The sequence below is a fragment of the Saccopteryx bilineata genome, chromosome 2 (genome assembly GCF_036850765.1).
Source record: "Saccopteryx bilineata isolate mSacBil1 chromosome 2, mSacBil1_pri_phased_curated, whole genome shotgun sequence".
Taxonomy (NCBI): Eukaryota; Metazoa; Chordata; class Mammalia; order Chiroptera; family Emballonuridae; genus Saccopteryx; species Saccopteryx bilineata.
The window spans coordinates 245,823,024-245,839,666 of NC_089491.1; the positions used below are offsets into that span (position 1 = coordinate 245,823,024).

The following is a 16,643-nucleotide window of genomic DNA, read 5'->3' on the forward strand; positions in this document are numbered from 1 at the left end:
TAGCCAGGAACCAAGGAAAAAAGACGCCCGCAATTGGCGGACTTCAGGCACCCCTCGGGTGTTGTAAAGTGCCAAAAGCGACAGAATTAATATTAATATTTTAGGAAATTTAAAGAACATTTTATTAATTTGGGCTAAGCGTGCAGAAAAATTTTGTAAGTGTGATTTCTATGCTTGTGTGATTAGCATAAGACCAAGATGGCATTGGGTTGTAAATGCAGAAAGAGGAAGGAGACTTAGATTCCCTGACCTTCTCCCATACCTATGGGTGTAAGGTATTTTTCCCCGCTGAGAAGGAAGGAAGAGGGCTCGAGCCGCAAAGTGTGGAATAAGGAAACGGCTTTATTGAGTACAGAGCGCACACCCTGCCCGGCAAGGTTCCCTGGCCCCAAGGAAAGAAACATGGAGGCTAGGGAAGTTGCACGGTTTAAACCGCGTGGGAGATATTTAAAGGGTCCCTCTAGGGAAGTGGAGCTACTATGACGTGGTGAAATTTCACTGGCTGGCAGACGATCGCTTCTTTCCAAATGGTTCCTGGGAAGCTTCCTTTGGCGGGCTTGATTGTGGGTGGTCCTAGCCAAAGTGGGCGGGTCTGAGTTCCTACATCACCATACCTCTATCCACCGACCTTACAATGGGGAAATGGTCAATGACTAGCCAGGTGTAGGTAGAAAAGAATTAAATCTTTTCTTGGGCTGATGGATCATTTGCAGGCCTTTGTTCCCATGGAAACCACCCGTGCCCTCCTGAAAGCATGTAATTAATGTATGTATCTCTAAACAAAAGGTATAAACTTATGCCGTGATGTAGGTTTTCTCCCCTCCCGTGTATAATTAGGAGTATATAAACAGCCCCTGAACTGTTTTTAGGGGCTGCACAATTTGGGTCTGTTGCCCTGTGTCAGCCATATGCGGCTGTATTGGGCAGATAAAATATATTATGCTCACTTTGTTAAAGAAGGTGCTGCCCACGTGGAAGCCCGTAGCCCAGGTGATATTAATGTGTGTTGGGGGCTGACTGTGGGCAGGCAGAATCCTGGTAGCCTGGGGCTTGGTTTTAGGACTAAGACTTTCCCACCCTTTTTGATGTGGGGTGGTGCAATCCCATCATGCCCCAGATAAGTGACTTTGTATTAGAGACTTCCCTATTTGTATATTGGATTAAAGGTTTTGATTTCTGCACTATAAAGTGGAGCAGACTGGGACCTCTCTCTCTCTCTCTCTCTCTCTCAATTCCTGAGATTAGCATTAGAGCAGAGAGCAGAGTAAGGCCATGTGGAGGAGAGGAGAGGCAGCCAAGATGGTGGAGTTCTGAAAGAGAAGCCAGTTAGTGCAGAGTTAGTGTAAAGAGAAAGAGATGGGGAACAGAGGTGAATAAGTCCGGTGAGCTAGAAACATTTGATTCTAGGAAACTCGGATAAGTCAGTAGCTTTGTGAGCACTGAATGAGTGGGTTTTGGAGCCCAGTGTGTGTTTTTACTTGCCTGCCGGGTGCAAGCTAGGATTAAAGATAATGGCCTACCAGTTCGTGGCTCTGTTGTTTCATTTCCGTCTGTCCGAATCCAATGCGAACCTGTATGGGCCAGGCGGCTGTGATGATGGCTGTGGATACTGGCTTTACAGGCCGGCATATTAAATAAATTTTCTCCTTTAATAAAACTTTTCAAAAACTTATTTGGACTATGTGCCTCTACAAACACCCGCGGATTTGTGGATTTAGGTACTTTACAACATTGGCCCCTCCCGGAGCTGCCCTGCAGATGCGCCTGCTGAGCATACGCCGGGATTTCCCCATGTGGTCGCCTCTGTAGGACGGAGGAGGGGATCGACTTTGCCAGTTGTTGGTCAAATAAGTTTGTAGATATGCTATACATATATGTTTGCTCGCTTATAGTTTGCATTGTGTGTGGGTGACAGGTTGTAAGCAGGCTGGGTCGTTATAGCCTGAGGCTTAGTTTTAAGACTAAGCTTTTCCCCCACACCCTTGACTGTTGCATGATAGGGGGTGGTGCACTCTTATGAGGAATCCCATTATGCCTCAGATAAGTGACTTTGTATCAGAGACTTCCTTTTTTGTATATTGTATTAAAGGTTTGGATTTCTACATTATAAAATGGGGCAGACCGGGAGCTTGCTCTCTCTCTCTCGGTTCCTGAGATTAGCATTAGAGGAGAGAGCAAAGAAAGGAGAGCAGAGAAAGCCACATGGAGGAGAGGAGAAGCAGCCAGATGGCAGAATGCTGAGTGAGAAGCCAGTTTGTGCAGAGAGAAGGAGATGGGGAACAGAGGTGAATAAGGCTGGTGAGGCAGACACCTTTGATTCTAGGAAACACAGATAAGTCAGTAGCTTTGTGAGCACTGAATGAGTGGGTTTTGGAGCCCAGTGTGTGTTTTTACTTGCCCGCCAAGTGCAAGCTAGGATTAAAGATAATGGCCCACCAGTTTGTGGCTCCGTTGTTTCATTACCGTCTGTCTGAATCAAATGCGAACCTGCATTGGCCAGGTGGCTGTGGTGGTGGCCATGGCTACTGGCTTTACACTGGTCCCAGCACGGACCAGACAACAAAGGAACGAGGAAACAAGGGCACATCAGAGCCACGGTAAGGAAAACCGAGCAAGGGAAGTTAGCTGGGGTCCTGCCCCACTGGGCAGAAGGGAGGCCTGATCACCTTCCGGGGAGTCACTGATCGCCCTCCATAAGTTAGGAGTGGCAACTGTGTACTCTCCACAGGTGTGGGGAGTAGTTCCCATGGGTTAGGAGGGTGATTTGTCACCCTCCGCAGGTGTGGGGAGTGGTTCCCATGGCAGTAGTGACTCTGTCACCCTCCACAGTTTGTGGAGAATGGGCCCCATGGGTTTGGATTACGAGTGGTGACTCGTCACCCTCCACTGGTGTGTGGGAGGTTATGAGAAATAGAGTGAGTGTGAAGTGAACAAGACAGACACCAGGAGAGGATTCTGACTCTCTCCGACATGGCCAAAACGAGTGTTTGGTCCCGAACCACAGTTCTATAGGGCACCTTGGATGGCTAAGAAGCAGAATTGCGTGCTGACGGTTTATATCAGCCTGCCATAAGCCAAGAGGGCCGACATTCCCATGAGGGGAGCAGCCAGTGACCGACTAAACCGAGTGGCGTCCCCTCCAAATTGTCCCCACCCTTCTCCAATTCCTTCGTGTGGTGTAATTGTTGTCTGTCATGAGAAGCATGAGGTTCACAGGGGAAACCCACTCCTTTAGCCACAATGGTCAAGAACTTTAAGAAAGGATTCTCAGGGGATTACAGAGTTACTATGTCCCCAGGGAAATTGAGGACCTTGTGTGAACTAGAATAGCCCACTTTTGGGATAGGATGGCCACCAGGAGGAAGCTTAGATAAGTCTGTTGTATAGAAGGTATGGCAGGTAGTCACTAGAGATCTAGGCTACCCCAATCAGTTTCCCTACATAGACACTTGGCTTAGAGGTCAGGCCTCTAAGTATTAATAGCGAAGGCAAGGAAGTGTTCCACCAGACCCAGAGAGCCGCTGAAGCCACTGGTGCCAGAAATTTTAACCCCAGAGCTCTGGCTCCGTCACCTTACACGCCGGCAAGGCTTTGCCCTTCCACACCTGGCTCCCTGTTCACCACAGAGACTGCTACTGGCGCAGGCCCGTCATTGCCAGGACTGTCAAGCCCCAGCATAAGCTCACCTGGGCAGGAGGCACCTCTTACCGCCCTGCAGAAACCAGGACCAGGCTCTCCTCCCCTAGCTGGGAGGCTGTGCTCAAAAGCAGGGCCGGGAGTGCAGATGCCTTTGAGAGAAATGAGAAACACAGTGAAATAGCCAACAAGATTTATGTCAACAGAGAGGTTGCGAAGAGGCAGGAAGATAAGTGCAGAAACAGAAAAAGGCAGAATTTGTAGCGGCAGCCCTTCAACAGAAGGGAAAAGGAAAATCTCTTCCGTTTGAAAAGGGAAGAAAACAAGCAAGAGCAAGAAAGGGCAGTCAGGCAGAGCTCCCCTGCGACGTGATCCTTGTGCCGTCTGCCGGGAACCAGTCACTGGACAAATGAGTGTCCAAACTGGGACAAGGGGAAGGTGTGCCTGCCAGACCACTCCCAAGGGGAAGGCACACTGTTCAGTATAGCTGGGGAGTCCCTCTCGGACTGAGGGCGGCTGAACTAAGGGGCCTCTGATGAGTCCATAGTCCAGGGAAGCAGCTTGAAACTAGCTCTCCATTCCTAGGTGGCTTTTCACCTCTTGGGTCTGATGACTCAGAGGGATGCTTGCCTAGAAGGGACCAGGGACCCTCAAGGCTGTCTGAGCATCCTCCCATTTCCATCAGCAGCAAGTGTCCCTCTGGCCCTCAGAGAAGAGAATCACAGTTTTCATGGACATTTACAAAACAGTGACCACAGTGACACCTGAAAACGTGACAGGAATAGAGATCACTCAGACTTAATGTGATGGCTCTGGATTGACTGAGGGCACTGTTTCTCTTTATTAAACCAGCTGTGAACCACTTAGATGGAGATGCTCATGGGATGGAATGAACTCACTACAGTAGGGCCAGAGCTGCATGTGGGAGAGCGCACAGCCAGGAAAGCACGCATGTGGTAAGTAGTTTACAAGTAAATTGACAATACAATTAGTGTGGTTTCTTTCTGATTCAGACCCCTTCCTTCAAATCAGTATACCTGAATAACATAGAAAAAATGATACAATAGCCTTATAAATGAGAAAGGAACCAAAAAGCCCTCCAAAACAGAAAGTTTAGAATGATCTATGCATTGCCAAAATGCTTTGTATGGTGTTCTCATCTCGAGTGGCAGTCAGAGGAAGAACCAGTACACATTTCCCATCTGCATCCTGTACAGAATAGTCAAACAGCTGCAAAGTTTCAATTTTTGTGGGAGTAATGGCAGCCAAGTGATACCATGTAAAACATTTGCAAGAGCTAATTGTATATTAAGTTTGACTAACTCATCACTTTAATTTTCAACCTACATACACTGAACATAATAGTATATGTATTTAAAAATCAAGTTACTTCCTCTGTATGCTAGAGGCAATTTTTTTCCGTCATAGCTAGTCATTTTCCTAGGAAAATTCAATGTGTTGAAGTATAAAAGAGAAGCAAATCTCATCTTCATCCTGTGTTTAAAGGTGAAAAGCATCTGCCCCGTCACCTAAGGAAACACCCCCCCTTCACCTTTGTAAAGTGAACATTAACCTAAATAGATGCTAAATCGCTCCTTTGCAGGCCTCTTCAATTTCATTCCTCCTGGCTAGGCACCTAGCACCTCCTAGTTCTCACACCTGGGCAAGGACTATAATTTAAATGCAAATAACCCTGTGCCTCATTATCTGAGAAGTTCCTGCAGACACAGTACAGTTGTGACAATGCCTGCAAAAATTAAAGGAGGTTCATCTGCATTCTAGCACACACACATTACTTCAAGTAAATTCAAAAGAGCAATTCAGTCCTGCCTTCAAATTAAACGCTGAGTAGCAGAGTGCCTAGGGTACAAAAGAATGCTCCCCCTTGACCACACAGGGATGCCTTTCTCAAAGGCAATGAGATAGAAACTTCTCTCGCTGTAGGTCTTCAATTAGTCCCAATAACACTAGGTGGTTGAAATAAGAGGCTTTGTTTAATACAAACACAGCTAGTTGAGTAGATCAGATACATTCTAGTAACGCTAAAGACAATGGGAGGACAATCAGTATGCATATCAAAGACCACTGACAGGAAAATGAGCATGTCAGCCTAAAATGCAAGAAAATTAAGTAACAGTGATTTACCAAACCGACATCACTCCGGAAAATAGTTTTGTTATTGTTTTTTTTTAAATTTTATTTATTTATTTTTGCAAAATCATCTTTCAAATATAGGGTTATTTTTAAAATAATTCTTTGGTTAAAGTATAATTCAAATAAAAGTAGAAACTTCTGGAAGCCCCTCACTTACAGGTTGAAAAATAACCTCCTTTTTCCAGCCATCAGATGGCCATTTAATCAGCCATTCATATTCTATGAATCTAAATGGAATGGAAAACACTGTTCTGAACTTCAAACTGCGGTGAAGCAATAAGCTCCAAGCTACCGGTGCAGTGATGGAGACGAGAGCCTGGGAACACGGAACTCTCAGCTCCTGCATTAAAATGTGCCAATTATTCTTGTCCACCGAGGAATAGATGTGGCATTTTATAATCGCAGAAACCAAAGTGCTATCTATGAATAATACTGGGGTGTTAGAGGATTGGTATGGTACACTGGTACAAGCAGCAAAATATGTCAGATTTTCTATCACAGATTAAATCCTTCAGTGAATTTCATCTCAGTTTGTCTTGGATAACTTTCTATATTAAAAAAAACTTCCTCTCCACAAGAAACCATTTGGCTTTTGTTTTCTGGCATTTCCTTCTCCTTTCCTTTTTCCTCCCTGTAACGACCCCTCCTTCAATCAACATTTGTTCTTAATAAGCATAGATAAAAGATAACCAGCCTGAATTTCAGGTTGTAACATCAACCTAGACTTTTTGAATGAATATGAAATCATGTTTCTTTTCTTACACATAGACTCAACATGATTGCGGAAGAACTTCTCATTTGGAGTTCAAGTTTACTTGTTTAAATAGGTAAATGCGAAAAAAGAGTTTAATGCAAATTCAGCTATTTAGACCATTTTGAAAAAATGATCTGGATAATTAAAACAGATGAATAAACTCTGTTTACACAGGGTTTCCCACTTAAATTATTCAGAAACTGATTTCAGATCACTACCTCCTTTTGCTCTACATTGACAATAGCTCAATGCTCTGTCTGTATTGGACTAAGGACAATGGATTGTAGCCCAGCCAAGCTGACCTCTCAGGTCATCATAGGACCAAGACAAACCAGAGGGAGGGAGAGGAAAACCCATTCTGAACTTTGTTCTGTGTAAGTATAGACACAGCCCAGAACACACTGCTAATATTTTCAAGGAAATTGCATGTGAGGTATTCAAGCATTATTCTGAGCATTGCAAGTCCATGAAAATTTGTGCAGAATCTAATACACATTATAAATCTGATTAAACAGTAGATTCACTGCCTTAACAGATAAAAGAGTGAGTGGCAGCAACATTGCATTAACTGTTAATGTGATGTTTCTCTTCAACGAGACTATTTCACCAATCTTAATGTTAAAACACTTCTATTAGTCAGTGATGTCAGCAGAGCCGGATAGTGTGTATGCAATGCTAGAAGAAATCAAGACTTGCTTCTTAAAATGGAAAAATCATGACATGTTTCATTAAGTGACGTTTAAAAACCCCAACTCTAATCCTTTTGCTGATTAACACATATAACCAGCATCCTTTCACTCCCTCTTCCTTCCAGGGAGCATCGAATTCCCATGTCAAATAGAAGCATAGACAGACCTATTTTCATATACCATGTTTTATGCATTTTTGGTTCTGAAGCTTATTCAATGCTACAATATATATTGATTGGTTTTTACAATTATTAAAGTTCCCTTTAAGTAGCTGGGATTCCATTCCACACACGTGTTCTACACAGTGAACTACACCATACTAGACTACTGTCTGGTGCCGTCAGCACTCAGCTAGTCAACACAATTAAATAGACATTGATAATTTGGCTTGATTGTCATTTATTTTTCTTTTAAATAAACTTCCTCTAAACTTGGGAAGCAGGTGTGAAGGGAACCCACAGGAAGTGGTCCTCTCAACCTTCCTTAAGTAGCCCTACCTACATATTTAAAATTATCATAGAAAAACAAACAAACAAATGACAGCACAAGTAGCAGTGCAATCGTGACTGTCATCATTTAAATTAGTTCCCTGACTTCGTTATATACATCCCTGGTATAACTGATGCATTTGTGGATGTCTTGTTATGATTGACATGTACTATATGTAAGTGGACAACAACCTGACCCTTGGTATGGTTTGTAGATGTCCATATTGCACAAGAATGAGCTTTTTGCTGACTCACATAATGTACGTAACATACATCCCTTCAAAATGTCAACTTCCCTAACTAGTTGCTATAGTCCAGACTCTAGGGCCAAGGACAAGCAATCATGGTGACCAGAAAATGCGGTGCCTTTTTTCAGTTGCAACACGGGTCAATCCAGAGTCACTCTATATCTTGCAAGTTGTTTGCTCCTACAATTGAATACTTCACACATTTATCTTATTTTCCTCCTGAGTATCCAAAAGTGCTTTGGAGAGCAAAAGTGCTTCATCTCCCCATTTCACAGATAGAGGCAAGGGAAAGGGGCTGTTGCAAAAAGCTGCAGCCAGCTGCTCTACAGAAAATGTGGCAGTACCAGAGTAAATGTTCGAGTCTCAGGGCGGGCGTCCGGAGCCGGCAGCATTGGTGGTCATATGGAGAGCAGAATTTGAAGGGTCTCCTAAGAACAGCTCTCTACACGACATGTTTTCTGATAACCTGAAAATAATCCTTCAGCTTGGCTTTGCCCAACGGGAACATGAAGTTAAATAGAAAAACCCATCACCAAAGCGGCAGCTCAGTGTCCCTCCAGCTGGATTCTGGATGCACTCCTTCCTCCCACATCTTTCCTCAGGGTGGGCTAGCACCTCCCTTTGGGAGGACTCAAGATCCTTGGCCATACATTGACGAAAGGAAGAGTGCATCCTCTGCCGTAGCAGGTGCCTTGACTTAGGAAGACAATTCTCGAAAGCCTTGTTAACTAGGTAAGAGTCCAGAGAGAATGATTTTTATCCCTGAATCAAATTTCCTTTTTTCTGATGCACAGTCTCATCACGAGAATTTTAAAGCATGAAAGGAAGTATGCTAAAGTATTCTGAGCTGTCTGCTTCTAACGGAATGCAGACATTTTCACTGTTACTAAAACACAGAAAAGACACTTCTCCCTAAGGCTTCCTAAAGCCTTCTTTTTCTTCTTCGTTGGTGTGGTTCATTCTTGTAGCAAGGTCTCTCTCCAGTTGAAGCCCCCAGTTGGTCCATGGGTAAGAGGAAGAATGGGTGGGTCTGTCAGCTGCCATATTCCAGTTTCTCCCAGTTCTTCACAAGAACAAAACCCCAAGTATGGAATCTGACATAAGAGTAGTAAAGAAATAGAAAATAGAAAACAGAAGTTTAATGCTCCAACTTTTATCTAGAGGATAAGGAACAGTCCTAGAAATTAACAGAGGCTTTGTAGACATGCATCCCTCCCCCAAATCCATAAAAAACAACATGATAAATTAAAGGGAAGAGTATTTACATTGCAAGAAGATTCATCAGAAGGATTCATTATTAAATGGTGATCTCCTGCCTGGCCTGTGGTGGTGCAGTGGATAAAGTGTTGACCTGGAACGCTGAGGTTGCCAGTTCGAACCCTGGTCTTGCCTAGTCAAGGCACATATGGGAGTTGATGCTTCCTGCTCCTCCCTTCTCTCTCTCTCTCTTTCTCTTCTATTTAAAATGAATAAATAAAATCTTTAAAAAAATTGGTGATCTCCTCTTGTGTAATTAATTGTTGATAGCTTGCCTCTTGTTAATGTGGGAGAAAATGAGACAATATCTAAAGCTACGGTGCTGCAAGTTAATTCCTAATTTCCTAATCGCAACTCAAACTAAAACTGCAGCTCATACGTTTCCCAAATCATATGTAGACAATGGGAAAGACTATTTGGTTTTTGAAAAGTTATTCATTTATCTCAGCCAGCTTTATTTATTTATTTTCATGTGTATCTGTAACATTCAATGTTGACACCGTGCTCTTCCTGACTTCAGCATTCGTGGCATTTGAAAGCTTATTTGTGTGTATGTGTCCATAGCGGCATTTAGAAACAAGATAAAAATCTCTGCCTTCCAACAGCCTACACAGTAACAGGAAGGACAGACGCATAAGTCAGCTTTTAAAAAGTCAGCTGGAGCCCTGGCCGGTTGGCTCAGTGGTAGAGTGTCGGCCTGGCGTGCAGAAGTCCCGGGTTCGATTCCTGGCCAGGGCACACAGGAGAGGTGCCCATCTGCTTCTCCACCCCTCCCCCTCTCCTTCCTCTCTGTCTCTCTCTTCCCCTCCTGCAGCGAGGCTCCATTGGAGCAAAGATGGCCCGGGCCCTGGGGATGGCTCCTTGGCCTCTGCCCCAGGCGCTGGAGTGGCTCTGGTCGCAACAGAGTGACGCCCCGGAGGGGCAGAGCATAGCCCCCTGGTGGGCAGAGCGTTGCCCCCTGGTGGGCAGAGCGTTGCCCCCTGGTGGGCATGCCGGGTGGATCCCGGTCCGGCGCATGCGGGAGTCTGTCTGTCTCTCCCCGTTTCTAGCTTCAGAAAAATACAAAAAAAAAAAAAAAAAAAAAAAAGTCAGCTGGAGAGCTCGGTTGTTTAGTGTTGTCCAGATATGCAAAGGTTGTGGGTTTGAGCCCCATCAGGACACATACTGGAACAGAGCGGTATTTCTATCTCTCTCTTTCTCTTCCTCTTGCTTTAAAATAAAAAATTTTTTAAAGTGAGAAAATAATTGCAATAGAGTTTAAACCAGGTTCTCTAGGGGCACATAAAGGAAACATAAGTCAGCGTGGAGGGAAGTGTGTGGGAAGGTGGCTGACAGACAAACCTATTTCACAGGCAGGAGAAGGAAGAACCCAGATGTGTGGGTCAGCCCCACGGGTTTTCTGCCTCACTGCCCTGTTTCTGGGTTTGCCTTTTGGCCTGACATTTTAAACCACGGCTTCCTGTGGCCGCCCAGCCAAGACTTGTCCTCCAGCTGAGCTGTCGAGTCTGTATTGGCCCCTCACTCTTCTTCAGGCAATCCGTGGTTCCTCAGGGAAAGCAGGGCAATTTGCTTATCACGTTTTAGCCACTGCTTAAATTTTAGCTCTTAGAAACTAGAACTAGGTCAAACATGTCTTTTTCTCTTACACAAGGCCTAGTAAAGCGCCTTACACAGAGGACCACTCGATCCAGCTCGGTCAAGTGAATCAGTAAATGCATTTTCCCAGCTCCGAGAACGTGCTCCAAAGAATTCAGCTATCGGCCAGTCATTGAGCTGTTCTGAAATGACCGGGCACCACCGGCCCCTGAAATGCAAGTGAATTACCTTTCGAACCATTTGTACGAAGTCCTTAGAGTTCTGAGGTGACAGGCCCTGGAGTTGGCAGGTACACGCTTCAAGGGAGGATGCATGGGCCACAATCAAGATGTTATTTCCTGAGGGAAAAAAAGCAAGAACTGGGATGACCATTTCTATAAAGTCATATGTAAACTTTGTAAATACTGGAAGCCAAGTGTTCTGGGGAGGGGCAGACATTTTCAGGAAAGAGACTATGGGCTAAACATTTTGAAAATGCTTTGTATTGTTAAAGCAGCCTCATATCATTAAAAAACCCTTTAATCTTAAAATAATTATAGATTCATAGGAGATGACAAATACAGTCTATGTGTATACATAAAATTACTGTTGATCTTTGAACAACATGCATTGGAACTGTGTGGACTCCCTTAAATGCAAATTTTTTCATTAAATAATATAAATCTATTTTCTCTTCCTTATGATTTTCTTAATGTTTCTTTTTTCTAGCTTACTTCACTGTATATAATACATAAAACATGCAATATATGTTTTAATTGACTGTTGAGGAAGGCTTATAGTCAACAGTAGGCTAGTAGTAAAGGTTTCGGGGAGCCAAAGGTTATATAATATATGGATTTCCAGCTTCATGGAAGTTGGCACCCTTAACCCATTATTCATGGGTCAATTTTATAGATAGTATGTATACAACACAACTGTATATTATATATGTCTATATATCATATTATACACACACACTAACATATTTAAATATTGTGTGGGTATTTATATAGAGTGTATATTACACACATATACACATACACATACATACACACATGGGAGGTCCCATGTGACTTTTACTCAGCCTCTTCCAATGGTAACATCTTGCCTAAATGGTATAAGATCAAAATCAAGAAATGGATGCTGGTACAATCCATATAGCTTATTTAAGTTTCCCCAGGTTTAATCAAGTCTATGACATGCATAACTTTTTGTAAACACTACCGCAATCAAGACACAAAACTCTTCTCTGCCTACAGTGCTCTCTGATACCTTTAATATAGTTTTCAATGTTGTCATTTTGGACCAATGAACACTTGAGACTTCCCAGTTGATAGAACATGCTGCATATCTTTATAGTTGGATTACAGAAGTGGTAATGAAGTGAGTGGTTTTATGAGTGATAACTAAATGGTGGGAATCATCCATAATACTGTTGACCAGGGATATCCACTACTTTTTTTTTTTTAATAGAGACAGAGAAAGAGTCAGAGTGAGGGATAGATAGGGACAGACAGACGGGAACGGAGAGAGATGAGAAGCATCAATCATCAGTTTTTCATTGCGACACCTTAGTTGTTCATTGATTGCTTTCTCATATCTGCCTTAACCACGGGCCTTCAGCAGACCGATTAACCCCTTGCTCGAACCAGCGACCTTGGATCCAAGCTGGTGAGAGCTTTGCTCAAACCAGATGAGCCCACGCTCAAGCTGGCGACCTCAGGGTCTCGAACCTGGGTCTTTCGCATCCCAGTCCAACGCTCTATCCACTGCGCCACCGCCTGGTCAGGCGGGATATCCACTATTAACAATTCAGTGTATGTAATTCCAGTCTTTGCTCTATGAAGATACATATTTTACCTTAAAAAAAAAAAAGCAATGGGAATGTATATACGCTTTTGTAAGCTGCTTTTTATTTTACTAAAAATTTTATTGTGAACAGTTTTACATATTAAATATCTGAGTTCAATATTTATAAAATTCAATAGCAAACACTTGAATCTTATAGAAGACTTCTTTGGTGGTAGCTGTGATGGTATGTGTGTTAGCTGTGGCTGTATTTGTGTGTGGGTGTTCATGTTCCTGGATCAAATTATAGAAAAAACAATGTTATGCTAAAGAACTTCTAGAAATTGTAACTCCTTCACAGAGTGCAAGATAAATAGCTCTTAACACAAACATCTAAGTTCCTTTATGTTGAAATTAAACCTGGTATATCCTCATGGAATACCTGCCATTATAGGTATTCAGGAGAATTTTACAAATTTAACATGAAAGTATCTACAAGAGAGTCTGGAAATATTGTTTTATTTATTAAGTAAGTCTGGCATAGCAAGTTGAAACATCCTGAACAGCCTATTAACCATGATAAAGAAATAGTCATATATTTAAATATGGAGTCCAAAATAATACCATTTACCTTGACTTTTACATTCACTTATTATTTCTTTTGTTACTTGAAAACTTCTGCTGATATAATTGTCATAGGATTCTGAAACCATTAATTTGCTGACGGGAATGTGAGGTCTGTAATAGAGAAAGGAACAAAAGCAATAAAACATTTAGATCCTAAGACAAAGCAATTGATACTACTCTTTTTTTAAAATTTTTTTTCTTTTTTTTTTTTACAGAGACAGAGAGACAGTCAGAGAGAGGGATAGATAGGGACAGACAGACAGGAACGGAGAGAGATGAGAAGCATCAATCATCAGTTTTTCATTGCGACACCTTAGTTGTTCATTGATTGCTTTCTCATATGTGCCTTGACTGTGGGGCTACAGAAGACCGAGTAACCCCTTGCTCAAGCCAGCGACCTTGGGTCCAAGCTGGTGAGCTTTGCTCAAACCAGATGAGCCTGCACTCAAGCTGGCAACCTCCGGGTCTCGAACTTGGATCCTCCGCATCCCAGTCCGATGCTCTATCCACTGTGCCACCGCCTGGTCAGGCTGATACTACTCTTAACTTCTATTTCGACCCTTCTAAAGTTCCTGTAATTTCATTTATCCACTTCCCTAGAAAAAAGGAAGGTTGAGATTTCCACTACGTAGAAGTGGGGTCGAAATGTACAGAATGTACAGAAATAAAGTCTGTGTAGGTATAGTGTCAGAGTGACCCATTGGAATGAAACATTCAGTGTAGGTTTCACTTGCAAGATGATTCATAAGCAGTTTAACTAATTCTACTATCAGTCTTTGGTCACATAACCAGTGGGAAGCAAAGTGGAGGTTAGATCACATTATCTATTTAGAGCACAAGGGATTTCCAAAGCTTCTCCTCAGTAGCCTTACAAACAATAACCCATAAGAGTAGTTTTATTATTTTAAAATTTTTGTTTCTAGCTTTATTAGGATATAATTAACATGTAACATTGTGTAAGGTTAGGGTATATGACATGTTGATTTGATACACATATATTGCAAAATGATTATCACCATAACCCTTAGCTAACAAATTCATCATGTAACATAATTATCATCTCTTATTTTGTGGTGAGAACATTTAAGGTCTATTCTTTTAGCAACTTTAAATATATATATATATTATAATATATAATATACTATTATTAACTATAATCACCATGCTGTCATTAGATCTCCAGAACTTATGTATCTTATAAGTGGGAGTTTGTACCTTTTGACCAACATCTCCCATTTTCTCCCAGTCCCTGGTAACCACAGCCATATGTAAACTGTTGTCTGTTTCTCTGAGTTTGACTTTTGTAGATTCCACATAAGTGATATGTGCAGATATCTCTTTAGATCCTATTTTCATTTCCTTTGGTTATGCACTCAGAGAGGGGTTGCTGGATCATACGGAAGCTCTATTTTTAATTTTCTGAGAAATCCTCTGTTCTGTTTTCCATGGAGAAATCACTAGTACAATCCCAAGAATAATGTAAAAAGGTGCCCTCTTTTTCACATTCTTGCCAACATGTGAGCATTTTTGCCTTTTGATGATAACCATTGTGACAGGTGTGAGGTGATACTGTGATTTTGATTTGCATGTCACTGATCCACAATGTTAAGTATCTTGTCATGTACTTGTGGGCCCTTGTTATGCCTTCTTTGAAGAAATACCTATTCAGCCCTTCTGCCAATTTTTAAAAATTAAATTTTAGTTTTCAATTACAGTTTACATTCAATATTGCTTTGTATAGGCTTCAGGTGTACAGCGTAGTGGTTAGACGATCATACACTTTACAAAGTGGTCCACTTCTTTATAATCCCAGCACAGTCTGTTCCAATGGGGAAAAGCAAAGGACTAGGAATGAGAAGACTGTAAAAGAGATTAAACAGTTCTTCACAGGCAGAAAATGAGCAATAAAGGTTAGTAGTTGATACTATCGTGATATGTGTCCACGAACCATACAACTTTGGGCAAAGCCACTTGTATTCTCTTATATATAAAAGTGGCTTGTCTACATTCTGGGGTTATGGCAATAATAAATGAAGATGAAAAAGAATTAAGAATGCTTTGAAAAACTAAAAGTGACAGTTTAAAGTGAGACATTGATATTTCCTTTCCCTCCCAAGAAGCTTCTGAAACTGCATTATCATTTGTTGGTGGCTACTCCTGGTATGCCAAGTGGTTTTATTATTCCCTGAAAGAGATATAACAAAGGCAGGATAATGCAATGTGTGTGTGGGGCTCTAACCTAAACTCAGCTAAATACAAGGGAATTCTGTCTTTATTCAGTTTGGGTATTTCCAGTCCTACGCTTGACTTCCAGCAATGTGTATCATTGTCTGCGGGCTGTATCTGGTCCTTCATTTCCTTAAGTAGCCCAGCCTGGTTGTAGTCAGGTTGTAGTCTCAGGAAACAGCAGTGTCAGAGGGTTACCTGTAGGTTGTATCAACGCTCAGGTTGGCTGCAGCTAACTCTGATGGCGGAATCCACGCAGGTAATGTGTTCCCAGCAACCCATTTTGTCCACTCAAATAAGCCAGGCTCTACGCGGATCTTCAAGTGATTTTCTTGTTGTAAACCTTAGAGGGAAGATAAGTTAAAGATGAAGAAAATGTCACTAGGTTTTCAGCGAAAAAGTAAATGAAAGGCCAAATTGATATCAAAATTCTAGTAAGTCTTCTACCCTCTTTTGAACGGGATGAGAAAAGAAAGTGGAAGCATGGGTTTGGCCCAAGGTGTTAAATTTCTGAGTGTTACAAATATACGAGTTACTCTGGCCACGCCACCCGGGGAAGATGTATGCTGGCTTTTTAAATGGTACCTGGTTTAAGGGGAAAAAACACAAGCCACTTCCCCCAAAATGTACACAGTCCTAGCACTGCCATAATTCCTTTTTCTAAAGTAAGTGCCAAGACTGATTTACTCATGAAGAAATGTCAGAGTCTCTTGGTGTCCAGTCGTCTACAATAGTTTACATTGTGTTTGATTATCATGTAAATTATTCATTTTCTCTATCAGAATAACCAACATTGACTATCTACAAGTGCCAGAGCACAAGTTCTGTGCTTTACTGCAGTGTAATGACCCTCGGAGCAGAAAATGTCCCTGTTTAATTCTCTTTGTATTGTCTTAAGGCCAGTTTTTCTATGCATATTTAATTCATAATCTATTTTAATACATAAATGCATTCTGGTTTACTTAAGGTTAATAAATAGCAGTCTCAAATATAGTGTAAATTTGTTGGCTCGGCTATGCCTGGCTCATTCATTTGTTTGATATAAGTAAACAGTCTAATATTTCTTCTAGTTTTCTTTTCAGTGGAATGAGAATGATGATCCCTAGAGCTATAAGCATCTACAGATTTTTAGGGTGAACATTGAATATCTTGCTTGACCAGGCGGTGGATGGAGCATTGACCTGGGATGTGGATGACCCAG

General features: G+C 42.0%; 1 protein-coding gene across 1 annotated transcript in view; it reads right to left on the minus strand.

Annotated features, from left to right (window-relative positions):
* Positions 1 to 8,104: 8,104 nt before the first annotated feature.
* Positions 8,105 to 16,643, minus strand: part of UBASH3B (ubiquitin associated and SH3 domain containing B) — a 138,856-nt gene continuing 130,317 nt past the window's right edge. Inside the window, exons 11-14 of the mRNA XM_066259807.1 lie at positions 15,641 to 15,785; positions 13,221 to 13,327; positions 11,051 to 11,160; positions 8,105 to 9,063 (exon numbers count right to left, since the gene is read on the minus strand). Of these exons, the coding sequence (XP_066115904.1) occupies positions 8,926 to 9,063; positions 11,051 to 11,160; positions 13,221 to 13,327; positions 15,641 to 15,785 (500 nt within the window). The 3' untranslated portion in view covers positions 8,105 to 8,925. The remainder of the gene's footprint in view (positions 9,064 to 11,050; positions 11,161 to 13,220; positions 13,328 to 15,640; positions 15,786 to 16,643) is intronic.